At 42.4% G+C, this 14,526-nt stretch overlaps 1 protein-coding gene across 2 annotated transcripts in view; it reads left to right on the forward strand.

Annotated features, from left to right (window-relative positions):
- Positions 1-14,526, forward strand: part of PLXNB2 (plexin B2) — a 295,006-nt gene that overhangs the window by 189,875 nt on the left and 90,605 nt on the right. For both annotated transcript variants that reach the window (XM_073573427.1, XM_073573428.1), the window contains one exon: positions 6,565-7,669. In XM_073573427.1, coding sequence (XP_073429528.1) covers positions 6,578-7,669 — 1,092 coding nt within the window. In that variant the 5' untranslated portion in view covers positions 6,565-6,577. The remainder of the gene's footprint in view (positions 1-6,564; positions 7,670-14,526) is intronic.

The following is a 14,526-nucleotide window of genomic DNA, read 5'->3' on the forward strand; positions in this document are numbered from 1 at the left end:
ATATTCTTGCAGTCTAAACCTATATCTGCAGGTGGCAGGGTTCCCTTCATACTCTGTCTTGTCATTTAATAAAAGTAGAAATTTATCAGACCTTTTGTAAGTTAGTGGGAGTTTAAAAGGTGTATTTTGGAGAAATAGAAAATGATTCTAATGACCATGCCTTCATAATCCGTAGTTAACATGATTAGTGTTGTTTGTGACCCTCACAGTACCTGTAATTCAGTGTGATGCTAGAGCTGCTCCTCATTGCTCCCCTCCCCTTCTGGGATGTTACATCACAGATCAGGGGCATGGCCTGCTCCCGGCTGCAAGTAGCAGCCAGCCCCCTGAAATTGTCTCCTTCACTGCAGTCTGAGCTGAAGGGGCATGACAGGGGTGTGGTCTGCTCACTGTTATTAGCCCTGCAGCAGAGACATTATCAAGGGACTGCTTGCTACTAGAAACTGGAAGCAGACCCTGCCCCTACCAAACCCCTTAATCACAGACTACAAAGAAGAAGACATTATCAGGGAGCTGACTGCTGCTAGAAACAGGGAGCAGGTCACATCCCCTGATCATCCTAGAAGGAGGGGGAGCAGTGAGGGTCAGCTCCAGCGTCAAACTGAATTACAGGTACTATGAGGGTAAGGGTACCGTTACACCTAGCGACTCACCAGCGATCCCGACCAGCGATATGACGCGGTCAGGATCGCTGGTGCATCGCTAGGTGGTCGCTAGTGAGCTGCCACACAGGCAGATCTCACCAGCGACATCGCTGGGGACGGGGATCGCTACTTACCTGTCAGATGCGGCGATCCTGCGTCCTCCCGCCCGGCTCCACGCGTCGCTCGTCTCCACAGCAGGAAGCGCCGCAGGAAGCTGACGACGAGAAATGATCCAGCAGCTTCTCGCGCGATCAGCGATACCTCCGACCGGCTCCCCCGCTGATTAAGTATCACATGCAGCGATATCGCTAGCAATATCGCTGCTACGTCACAAAATCTGTGACTTTATAGCGATATTGCTAGCGATATCGCAGTGTGTAACGGGGGCTTTACAGCACCATTCATGTTTACTTTATTGTTTATGAAGCCATGGCCATTTGAATAAGTTTTTATCTTCCCAGAGTAGACCTTTAAGAAAGGATCATCATACATCTAATATATCCGTCAGAGACCTTGAAATGTGGCATCAGAAAATTACATGTTCAGTGTTTTTTATTGGTAAAGGAGTTTTCCGACTAAATACTGTGGGTGGTAAATTTAAAGTTTCTGGGGGTCCATCCACTGGGACACCTAGAAAGGAGGCCCTAAAGTACTGCATGAGCAGTTTAGTAATGTGCATGCTTGACGACCGAGCTATGTCTACAAGAGGTTGCCTGTTTCAAGTCAGGTCACATGCACACATTGAGTATTTGGTGAGTTTTTTTTACCCCAGTATTTGTAAGCCAAAACCAGGAGTTGAACGGTCAGAGGAAAAGCATAATAGAAACATTTGCACCACTTCTGCATTTATCACCCACTCCTGGTTTGGGATTACAAATACTGGGGTAAAAAAACAAATTCGTAATGTGTGCATGGGGCCTTCCTTTGCGGGTCTGTCCTGATCTGCACAATTCTGCAGCTAATTGTAGTCGACGGACTACACGGCTACAAACACCTACAGGGTCATGTGCATGGTTATTATACACTAAACTTGCTGACTGTGCACACGTCCTGGCAGTGATTGGTAGATGTGATGTCACCTGCACTGGTCACTTCCAATTGTTCACGCATTCTGGCAAGGATCAGTATTTGGGATGTCACCTGCCCTGGTCACCTTTTGATGTAAAAGTGAGTGGAGCAGGGTTAACCCTTTAGTGCTAGTAAATGCAATATGGATTCAGTGATATACGGTAATTTTCATAGTACAACATAAATGATATTGAATTACGTGATAGGACTGGGATTATTCCATTTGTTTTGATTATTACTGCTTATATAAAAAGAGGGCATATAAATAACCATAATTTCTCTCGATTCTTACTGACAATGATTTTGGAGTAACAATCTATAGTTCAAAGTCACAAAAATTCATTTTTCTCATTACAGTGAGTGTTTTTCTAATGAGTAAATTGATTGTAATACTTATAGGTGTAATTGGGATTTAATTAGTGTCAATCTAGCACTAGAAGGCTGAAGTTCTCAGTGCTCGAATCGAGCAGGTCAGACGGACTCAACTCGAGTACTGAGTATAATGGAAATCAATGGGAAACTCAAGCATTTTTCCGTAAAACTCTTAACAGCAGGGCTGGGAAGGCAGGAAAATCTCTGAAGTGGATGGAAACTGCGCTCAGATGGAATGGGAGCAGCATGGGGTTGACACCTGGACGCATCTCTGGCTCCCAGGTCGCTGCTGGGAACAATGTTAAGAGTATTACTCCATTTTTATGGACAGACAATAAAACATACAAAACCGTAGATAAAATTGATTTTACAGGAAAAATTGTAAGGAAATACTATTTATTTTACTCATTTATATAGCACCATTAATTCCATAGCGCTTTCCAGACATTATTGGCACTGTTCCCAATGGGGCTCAAAATCTAAATTCCCTATCAGTATGTCTTTGGAAAGTGGGAGGAAACTGGAGTACCCGGAGGAAACCCATCCAAACACAGAGAGAACATACCAACGCCTTGCAAATGTTGTCCTTGGTGGAATTTGAACGCAGGACACCAGCGCTGCAAGACTGCAGTGCTAACCACTCTGCCATCCCTCTTTCCTGTATAATGACTTGTATATAAGGCAAAATTAAAAATAGAGAAAATAATGCCTCCTCCACCCTTTAGGCTCATGATCAGTAATACTGGCATTCTGGATGCTGCATATTTTTTCTGTACAGTACAAGTACAGTGGATGGGATTACTAGATATCCCATGCCCACTGTGATTTTTTTTTTACAAAAGGTAAAATCACCTGAGGTGCATGTTTTCAGGCCCGCAGCATGTCAATTTCTCTTGGGGAATGCTCAGTCTTCTGTATGGAATTTCCCAAAACACTTTCATTAGATTCGGTAAATGCGCAGTTAAAAAGTAAAAAAAAAAAGCACATGCGCTTTGTTAGTGCGTTTACACAGGTCTTTGTAGCCTTATTTAATCTAATAAATAATTTTTAAAACTGACGTGGGGTACCCCCTATTTTTGATAATCAGCCAAGCTACAGCAGACAGCTGTGGGCTGACAATATTAGCCTGGGAAGGTCCCTGGTTACTGAGCCCTTCCCAGCCTAAAAATGGAAGCCCGCAGCTGCCCCAGAATTGACGCATCACATTAGATGTGCCAATTCTCGTGCTTTGCTTGGCTCTTCCTGATTGCCCAAGTGCGGGGGAAATCAGGGTAATGGTAGTTGAGTTTTTTAACAGCTGTGATTTGTTAAAAATCACAGTTGACCATCAAGCCCTGGGGTTAATATTTTTGGAGAGGCGTCTATCACACACCCCCATTACTAGCCCGGTAAAAAAATAAAAATACACAAAGCCCACTAGATTTGAATAAAGACTCCCCACACTCCCTTGCTCACCATTTTATTGAAAAAAAAAAAAAAAAAATCCTATGCAAGTCTGCCATAATCCAACGAATCCAAAGTAGTCCAGAAAAGGATACCTAAAAGAGAGAGAGTTCACCAATTTATTACTCAAAATGTTGCCACGCAGGTCTGCTCTAGTCCACGTTCCCCGAATCTGTCTCCAGCATCTGTGAGTAGTAGTAAAGAAGTGACCACTATTCACAGGCGCCGGTTAGGTAATTACTACAACAACTATCAGAGCCGCTGGGTCTCACTGCACTCAACGAGACCTGATGATGAGCGTTGACGTCCTCACCTGGTGCCTGGGAATAGCGTTGCAGGATTTTTTAAAATTTTTTTTCAATAAATTGGTGAATGAGCGATGGTGTGGGTGAGTCTTTATTCAAATAAAGTGTTTTTTTGTGTATTTTTTTTATTAGTCTAGTAAGCTACACATATTAAGCACTGATTATATTTTTCACTGATATCTTTCTACCCCATATCAATCTATCTATATCTTTGCACATCTAACCAGAGAGACAAAAACGCATGCTTCAAAAATGCAAGGAAAAACGCTAGTAAACTGAGGTTCATGATTCATGTTTCGTTCCTTGTAGTATTCTCGGGCATCTGTGAACAGCAGTAAAGTGACTGCTATTCACAGGTACCTGGTAATGACAACACCACTCATTATCATCCCCTGGAATTGCTGCACTTTTTGACAAATCACAGCTGTCATCAAGCCCAAATACCATTACCTGACTTCCACCGTACCAGGGCAGTTGGGAAGAGCCAGTCAAACCACCAGAATTTGGGATGCGCCAATCCTGGGGGGGTCTCTGGGTTGTTAATTTTTAGGATGGGAAGCGCCCAATATCCATGGACCTTCCCTGCCTGATAATATCAGTCTCCAGTTCTCTGCTTTACCTATGCTGGTTATCAAAAATAGTGGAGACTCCATGTTGTTTTTTATTTTATTATTATTAATGTATTGTCTTAATACAAGTACAGTAAAATACACATGCAAGGCACTAATTATATCTTTCAAGAATATCTGTTGCCATCTAGCTACACATATCTATCTATTTACAGTTGTATTAAAAAGTGTTTGCCCCTTCCCGATTTTTATTCTTTTTGCATGTTTGGCGCACTTAAATTTGTCTGTTGATCTGAAACATGCAAGTATTAGACAAAGATAACACAAGTAAGCACAAAATGCAGTTTATAAATGATGGTCTTTATTATATGTGAAAAATAAATCCAAACCTATAGAACTGTGTATGAAAAAGTAATTGCCCCCTAATCCTTATAACTGGTTTGGCCACCCTTAGCATCAACAACTGCAATCATGCATTTGTAATAGCTAGCAATGAGTCTTTTTTTACAACGCTCTAGAGGAATTTTGGCCCACTCATCTCAGCAGAAATGTTGTAATTCAGCCACATTAGAGGGTTCCCGAGCATGAACTGCCTTTTTAAGGTCAAGCCACAGCATCTCAATCAGATTAAGTTCAGGATTTTGACTTGGCCACTTCTGAGTCTTTGGTTTTTCATAAGACATTCAGATGTGGACTTGCTGGTGTGTTTTAAACTAGTGTTCTGCTGCATAGCCCAAGTGCTCTTCAGCTTGAGGTCACAAACAGATGGCTGGACATTCTCCTTCAGGATTTTTTAGTAGACAGCCGAATTCATGATTCCATTTTCCTCAGCAAGTCTTTCTGGTCCTAATGCAGCAAAACAACCCCAGGCCGTCACACTGCCATCACCATATTTTACTATTGGTATGATGTTCCTTTTCTGATATGCTGTGTTACTTCTATGCCACATGTAATGGGACATACACTTTCCAAAAAATTCAACTTTTGTCTCATCAGTCCACAGAGTATATTCCCAAAAGTCTTGGGGATAATCAAGATCTTTTCTGGCAAAACTGAGACGAGCCGTTATGTTCTTATTGGTAGCTGCGCTCTTGAGGTAATTTTGGTCTGCAGTCCACTCCTAGGAAGGTTCACTACTGTTCCATGTTTTCAGCATTTGTGGATAATGGTTCTTACTGTGGTTTGCTGGAGTCCCAAAGCTTTAGAAATGGCTTTAGAACCCTTTACAGACTGATTGATCTCAATTTCTTTGTTTCTCATTTGTTCCAGAATTTCTTTTTATGGCGGCATGGTGTCTAGCTTTTGAGGATCTTTTGGTCTACTTCACTTTGTCAGGCAGATCCTATTTAAGTGATTTCTTGATTGAGAACAGGTGTGACAGTTTTCAGGTCTGGTTGTGGCTAGGGAATTTGAACTGATCTTCCTAAAGATGTGATAAATTACAGTTAATTTATGTTTTAGGGATGGGAGCAATCACTTTTTCACCCAGGGCCCTGTAGGTTTGGATTTATTTTTCCCTTAAAAATAAAAACTGCATTTTGTGTATACTTGTGTTATCTTTGTCTAATATTTACATTTATTTGGTGATCTGAAACATTTACATCCATATCTATCCATCCATGTTCATGTATGGGTCACGCGGACATGTTTGCAGCCACATAGATTTTAATCGGTTTACATGTGTAAGTGTCTCCGATACGTGTGAAGGAGACCCTAGATCAACTCTCCCTGAACTTTTTCCAGAGCATTGCCTCACCCGGTCTTATTTAAGACCAGATGACACGATGCAACCGGCCAATCACAGTAATGCCAGTAGCCAACATGGCTGCCTCATTACCGTCTGGCAGACAATCCCCATATGTTTATTGGCTGTTGGAACACCTGGGAAACATGCGGGGCAAGGACTCGAGCATGACGCTTGAGCACCCGCGATACTCGATTCAGTAACGAGTGTACCTGAGCACCCCGATATTCAATGACTATATTTAGTATATTAGTCTGACTGCAGGTGAATACATAAGTTTGACATAGCTAGTAAATGAAGATAAACTATTTCTCTTTGAAAATGTTACCGTTGTTTGCAGTTTAGTGACAGCTGGTGTTTTAAGTGCTTGTTTGTCTGTGTTGTCAGCTTTTTCATCATTTTCTGTTTTTCTCTTACAGAATTTCTCCAGAAATGGCTACATGGATCCAGCTTGTGAATATTTTTTTCTGTATTGCTCAAGTATCAAGCATAGAACAGATTCGTTTTTTTCTGAGTGACACAGAGTTAAATCATCTAACAGTCAATGGCACCGGCACTGTATACATAGGAGCAGTTAACAGACTCTACCAACTCACCGGAGAGCTCGAAGTACTCGTCAATGTTACTACTGGACCGAAACCTGATAGCAAGCTGTGTACACCGCCCATTGAAACGACACAGTGCCCTACTTTAGCCCAGACAGACAATTATAATAAGCTCCTTCTGCTTGATGTGCCAAATAGTAGGATAATCGCTTGTGGTAGCGTATTTAAGGGAATTTGCTCTCTGCGACATCTAAATAATATATCTGATCAGATATCTTATGATGATAGCAGGGGAGAGAAGTCCTTTGTTGCCAGCAACGATGAGAACGTTGAAACTGTGGGGCTGGTATCTGACATGAAAGAAAATGGCTCTCGGGTTCTGTTTGTTGGGAAAGGTGCTAGCCTACATGATAATGGAATAATTATCAGCACTCGAATACTTGATGAAATGGATGATAAAGGTCCATTTGAAACAGTTATGGATTCTGCAACTTTAAAACATGTGTATTCATCTCTGAGCACACAACAGTTTGTCACCATCTTTGAACATTCTCAGCATGTGTACTTTATATATAACCAGCTGGACAAAAACAGCCATAGAAATCGGACATTCATTACCCGTCTCTGTAAAGCGGATAGCAACTATTTTTCTTACATTGAGATGGATCTTGTATGTATGGATGGGAATATTCCTTATAATATTTGTACCTCTGCCTACCTTGCACGCCCAGGACACGAGTTGGCAAGTGCCATGGAGATTTCAGACCAGGACGACGAAGTTCTCTTTGGAGTTTTCAGCACTTTTGACAACAATCAGGAGAAATCTGCTCTTTGTATGTTCTCAGTGGAGAATATTAACAAGAAGTTTGAGAAAAACAGAGAATTATGCTACACCAGTACTTCGGAGCCATTAAACAAAGAGGGGGAAAGTATCTTCTCCAAGCCATTTGGTGAAAGAACAGGCTGCGGTCGAAATAAGGTAGAGTATCTTATAAACAGGTTTTTGATTCTACTTGGTGTTGTTCTTTTATTTGTTTTTTTTTCCCCTTTTTCTACTCCTGCAAGTAAGTTTTCTTTTTCTTGAAGCAATGAAATGAGTATACTGCATTGAGTACTGGTGATATTAGAAAACATTTAAGCAACAAGCGAGGGTGATAAAGGGGAGACACCTCCAATCACCAAAAGAAAAAACTTGCTACTCACCAGTCAGTATAGATTCGGCAACAAGCGAGGCTAATAGGCTAAAATATAACTTTTAACCCCTTAACGACCCCTTAATGCCTTTTAACGGCAGCAGTTAAGGGTATTTATTCCTCAGTGTTGCTTTTTAACAGCGTTGAGAAACAAGTGTATAGGGCCCTCCAGTGTCGTAAAATCTCCAGGGTCTCGGCTACTGGGGAAGCTGAGGCCCCGGAAAACATGATTCGGGTTGGTTTTACCGTCCCTAGTCTCGTGACCACTGTTATTCACCGAATAATAGCGATTGCCAAAAAAAAGTCAGCTTTTCAATTCATTTCTCTCTCCTCTGATATGATCTAGTATACCAGAGGAGAGAGAAATGGGGTCCCCAAGCTAACCCCCACCCCCCGGTACCTCTGTCATCCCTAGACCCTCCTGCTCCGTCCCCCGGCTCTCCGTGTCATCTTCCTGGAAGAAAATGCCGGGCGCATGCGCAATGCGCCTGCCGAGATCGGCAACAATAGATTTTTTCCTATTGGCTCATTTTGGTCAATGTGATTGGGTCTATCACAGTGATCAAAATAAAAAGAATATGAAGTCAACCTCCCCTTTGTTACCCCCTTAGTAAGGTGAAAATAAATAAAAAAAAAAAATATTGTTTCCATTCATTGTAGTTAGGGCTAAAGTTGGGGTTTGTGTTGGGGTTAGGGCTTTGTTAGCCCTAGGTACATCAGGGGGTCTCCAAACGTAACATGACGCCCGCCATCGATTCCAGCCAATTTTGCATTTAAAAAGTTAAGCGGTGCGCCCTCCCTTCTGAACAATGCCATGCGCCCAAACAGTGGCTTTTGCCCACGCATGGGGTATCGGCATACTCAGGAGAAATTGCACAACAAATTTTTTGGTCCATTTTCTCCTGATACCCTCGTGAGAATAAAAAAAGTCTGTGTCTAAAGTTCATTTTTTGTTGAAAAATGAAATGTTAATTTTTTTCCTTCCACATTGCTTTAGTTGTCGTGAAGCACCTGAAGGGTTAATAAACTTCTTGAATGCGGTTATGAGCACCTTGAGGGGTGCAGTTTTTAGACTGGTGTCACTTTTCGGTATTTTCTGTCATATTGACCCTCCATACTCACTTCAAATGTGAGGTGGTCCCTAAAAAATGATTGTCAATTTTGTTGGAAAAATGAGAAATCGCTTGTCAAATTTAACTCTTATAACGTCCTAACAAAAATAATTGTTTCCAAAATTTTGCTGAAGTAAAGTAAACATGTGACACCACTCTCTGATTTTAGGGCACAAAAATAAAAAGTTTGAAAATTGCTAAATTCTCAAAATATTTGCCAAATTTCCGTTTTTTTTTTTCCGTAAGACATATCGAAGAAATGTTACCACTAACATGAAGTACAATATGTCATGTAAAAAACAATATCAGAATCAGTGGGATCTGTTGAAGCGTTCCAGAGTAAGGCTGTGTTCACACACAGCGTTTTTTTTCACGGATTTTCCCGCGGATTTTCCAAAAAAATCCACGGGAAAAACACGAAAAAGAAGCTTCCCATTCATTTCTATGCATTTAGCACTTTTTGTGTACAGTGATGTGTTTTTTACCGCGAAAAAAACGCATCGCGGTAAAAACAAAGGAGCATGCTCATTAATTTTGCTGTTTTTTCCGAGTCTCTGGCTTTTTCCATGTGTCTAGAAACCGCACGGGAAAAAACGCGCAAAAATCGCGGTAAAAACGCGCGGTTTCTGGGAACGGAGTCCTGTTTTTCAGCATAAAATTTCTGCTATGTGTGTACTTAGCCTTATAACCTCATAAACAGACAGTGGTCAGAATTGTAAAAATTGGCCCGGTCATTAAGGTCAAAATTGCTTCGGTCACTAAGGCTTTATTCACACGAAGAGGAACTCTCGCGGAAATTACCGCGAGAATTCCAGAATTCCATTCCGCAGGAAAATCACATTTTAAATTCCCGCGATTTTCCCGTGGAAAAACTAGCATTTTGCAAGCGTTATTAGCTTGCAGAATTGCTAGCGTTTTCCAAGCGATCTGTAGCATCGCATGGAGAACTGATTGACAGGTTGGTCATACTCGTCAAACATAGTGTTTGACAAGTGTGACCAACTTTTTACTATTGAGGCTGCCTATGCGGCTTCAATAGTAAAAGAATGTAAAAAATAATAATAAAAAAAAAAAATTGTTATTCTCACCTTCCGACGTCCCGTGCAGCCTTCCGCCTCTCTCCACGCTCCCGGTCCCAGTTATCCTTTGCGACAATTACCGCGATGACGTCTGTTCTCGCGGGATCGCAACGTCTCGTGGTCATTCGCGATGACGTTGTGCAAATGACTGCGAGACTTTGCGATCCCGCGAGAACGGACATCATCGCTCGCAAAGGCTTACTGGGACCGGGAGCGTGGAGAGAGGCGGGAAGGCTGCGTGGGACGTCGGAAGGTGAGAACAACAATATTTTTTATTTTAAATTCTATTTTTTACAGGGATATGGTACCCACAGCCCGGAGGACAGTCTCCTCTCCTCCGGACTGTGGGTACCATCCGCAAATGTTCTGCTTACTTTTTGCATGGTGTGCACAGCCACATGCGGAAAGTAAGCAGAACAATGCATTCCTATGGGTGCGGGATCGCCGCGATTCCGCGAAATTAATGAGCATGCTGCGTTTTTTACCGCGCAGCGATTCCACCTCGGTAAAAACCGCAGCATTAGCACAGCATTGCGGAATCCCATAGGAATGCATGGGATGCTTATTTTTCACGGCAAAATCGCACGGTTAAAACCGCAGCGGAAACGCGAAAAAAAACGCCACGTGTGAACTCAGCCTAAGGGGTTAATGTTATTATTTAAATAAACAAAAAAATATATATTGGTGCAATAAGACGCTCATATACCATAAGTATTAGTAGTCGACCAGAGATATCATAAGGGTGATATTGACCAATGTTCCAATCCTAAAACTCAAGTACTGTTAAACCTAGTGATACCGACTACAGTATAGTCTCACTCTGCTTTCTGTGGAGTGGAGTGAAGCTGAAGAACCCGGAGTGTAGAAACTCATCAGGAGGCGCATGCTGTTTCAGCCAGTTCACTGCAAGGGCCGGCTGTGGATTGCCCTTGTCAGGGCGGGAGCTATGTGGTTTAGGGCTAATGTAAATATATGAGGGATATGTACGGCCTCCGAGTAGCACCACCTGGCTGAGAGACATACAAGACGTATGTCTGGTGTATTGAAAATTCGCTTTGGATCAAGACCTGGAAGAGGCCGTTTCAGACTGTCTTTCTTCTATGTTTTAGTTATAATTTCATGAGTGTTGACACGATACATAGTACATTTCTGGCCCTAATGTATAAGTGAGCTGAACCTCAGTTTCACAAGAATAGGGGCGAACTAAACTAACCTTAAATATAATAACCAAATTTACTTCTAGGTCCACCACTGGGGATACATATGTAAAGGAAGTCCTGTTTATGTGTTACATATGTATTGGCCTCTGCTTCACCTAAACACATTTACATTGGTATATGAGACGTGCAGGATATACCAGCTCTGTATAACCCCACCCACACCACTTATTTGCCACTTTGTGTAAACTGTGCATAACAGAAAGCTGTCAATCAGTGTTGGGAGCGGGGTTATACGTGAATATAAAGGGCTACATGGCAGTAGATTTACTAGTCCTATAGTCTCCTTCTGATAAAACAGCGATTTTATCACAACTACTGCAAGCCCAGTAAGTGACACATCACTGGAGTCAGGTTCTGTGTCTCTACATTTCTTATTGCGTGCATTCAGTGAGTCTTGTTTGGAAATCCATATACAATCTACAGTTTTGCATAATCAAAGTGTGCATTCATATTGCATTTATCAGAATTCTAATTCTTGCTAGCTCACCAAATGTAGATAGCAGGAAGCAGTAGAAAGATGTTAGTGTGTATCAATAATGGATCAGGCTGGACACGGTTTGTATGAAGAAGCAAAGGTCTGTCAGGGAAGTAGGCTGGGATCGCATAGGCAAATCTTGTGGCACTCTATTAAGCCAAACACAGGGATGGATATTGAAAAAAAAAAATATTGTCAAAAACACTCATGTTTGACTCAAAAAGTAGCTAGGCAGTAGATGTAAACCAATAGAATTATATTTTCTCACTGGTAGCTTATCGCTGCACTTTATTTTCTTTCTGCCCTTGTTGTAATATAACCCGTCTCCTCTACATTCCTGGTGAATTTGTACTTATACATAGCTGTCAACAAGAAGAAGCAGTGCAGCAGGGGAGGGAGAGAGGAGCAACCTGAACCAATTAGGAGCTACGAGGCGGGATATGTATATGTGTGTGTGTATATATGTATGTGTGTGTGTATATTTTTTTTTTATATATATATATATATATATATAAGGCCGGTTTCACATTAGCGCTTTTTCAGCGCACGCACGGCCGGGGGTAGCTCCGCCCCCGAGCCGGATCTCTGCCCGGCGTGCCCGCCCCTTGCTTGTAGCGCCGCCTACTAGCGGACAGCGGCGCCTGCGATCGGCGCACCCTATCTTTAGCATAGGGTGCGCAGATCGTGCGCAGGCCGTGCGCTAGTTGCGCTTTGACCTGCGCTGCGCACTTTTGACGGTGCGCCGTGCGCACCAAAATCCGAAAAGTTTGATTTTGGCGCGCACGGCGCACCGTCAAAAGTGCGCAGCGCAGGTCAAAGCGCAACTAGCACACGGCCTGCGCACGATCTGCGCACCCTATGCTAAAGATAGGGTGCGCCGATCGCAGGCGCCGCTGTCCGCTAGTAGGCGGCGCTACAAGCAAGGGGCGGGCACGCCGGGCAGAGAGCCGGCTCGGGGGCGGAGCTACCCCCGGCCGTGCGTGCGCTGAAAAAGCGCTAATGTGAAACCGGCCTAATTTGTGTGTAAATATACAGCTGTGGCCAAAAGTATTGACACCCCTGCAATTCTGTCAGATAATACTCAGTTTCTTCCTGAAAATGATTGCAAACACAAATTCTTTGGTATTATTATCTTCATTTAATTTGTCTTAAATGAAAAAACACATAAGAGAATGAAGCAAAAAGCAAAACATTGATCATTTCACACAAAACTCCAAAAATGGGCTGGACAAAAGTATTGGCACCCTCAGCCTAATACTTGGTTGCACAACCTTTAGCCAAAATAACTGCGACCAACCGCTTCCGGTAACCATCAATGAGTTTCTTACAATGCTCTGCTGGAATTTTAGACCATTCTTCTTTGGCAAACTGCTCCAGGTCCCTGATATTTGAAGGGTGCCTTCTCCAAACTGCCATTTTTAGATCTCTCCACAGGTGTTCTATGGGATTCAGGTCTGGACTCATTGCTGGCCACCTTAGAAGTCTCCAGTGCTTTCTCTCAAACCATTTTCTAGTGCTTTTTGAAGTGTGTTTTGGGTCATTGTCCTGCTGGAAGATCCATGACCTCTGAGGGAGACCCAGCTTTCTCACACTGGGCCCTACATTATGCTGCAAAATTTGTTGGTAGTCTTCAGACTTCATCATGCCATGCACACGGTCAAGCAGTCCAGTGCCAGAGGCAGCAAAGCAACCCCAAAACATCAGGGAACCTCCGCCATGTTTGATTGTAGGGACCGTGTTCTTTTCTTTGAATGCCTCTTTATTTTCTCCTGTAAACTCTATGTTGATGCCTTTGCCCAAAAAGCTCTACTTTTGTCTCATCTGACCAGAGAACATTCTTCCAAAATGTTTTAGGCTTTTTCAGGTAAGTTTTGGCAAACTCCAGCCTGGCTTTTTTATGTCTCGGGGTAAGAAGTGGGGTCTTCCTGGGTCTCCTACCATACAGTCCCTTTTCATTCAGACACCGATGGATAGTACGGGTCGACACTGTTGTACCCTCGGACTGCAGGGCAGCTTGAAGTTGTTTGAATGTTAGTTGAGGTTCTTTATCCAACATCCGCACAATCTTGCGTTGAAATCTCTTGTCAATTTTTCTTTTCCGTCTACATCTAGGGAGGTTAGCCACAGTGCCATGGGCTTTAAACTTCTTGATGACACTGCGCACGGTAGACACAGGAACATTCAAGTCTTTGGAGATGGACTTGTAGCCTTGAGATTGCTCATGCTTCCTCACAATTTGGCTTCTCAAGTCCTCAGACAGTTCTTTGGTCTTCTTTCTTTTCTCCATGTTCAATGTGGTACACACAAGGACACAGGACAGAGGTTGAGTCAACTTTAATCCTTGTCAAGTGGCTGCAAGTGTGATTTAGTTATTGCCAACACCTGTTAGGTTCCACAAGTAAGTTACAGGTGCTGTTAATTATACAAATTAGAGAAGCATCACATGATTTTTCGAACAGTGCCAATACTTTTGTCCACCCTCTTTTTTATGTTTGGTGTGGAATTATATCCAATTTGGCTTTAGGACAATTCTTTTTGTGTTTTTTCATTTAAGACAAATTAAATGAAGATAATAATACCAAAGAATTTGTGTTTGCAATCATGTTCAGGAAGAAACAGAGTATAATCTGACAATTGCAGGGGTGTCAATACTTTTGGCCACAACTGTATATACAGTACAGACCAAAAATTTGGACACACCTACTCATTCAAAGAGTTTTCTTTATTTTCATGACTTTGAAAATTGTAGATTCACTC

The sequence above is a fragment of the Dendrobates tinctorius genome, unplaced genomic scaffold (assembly GCF_039654945.1).
Source record: "Dendrobates tinctorius isolate UK_male_01 unplaced genomic scaffold, ASM3965494v1 ptg000035l, whole genome shotgun sequence".
Lineage (NCBI taxonomy): Eukaryota > Metazoa > Chordata > Amphibia > Anura > Dendrobatidae > Dendrobates > Dendrobates tinctorius.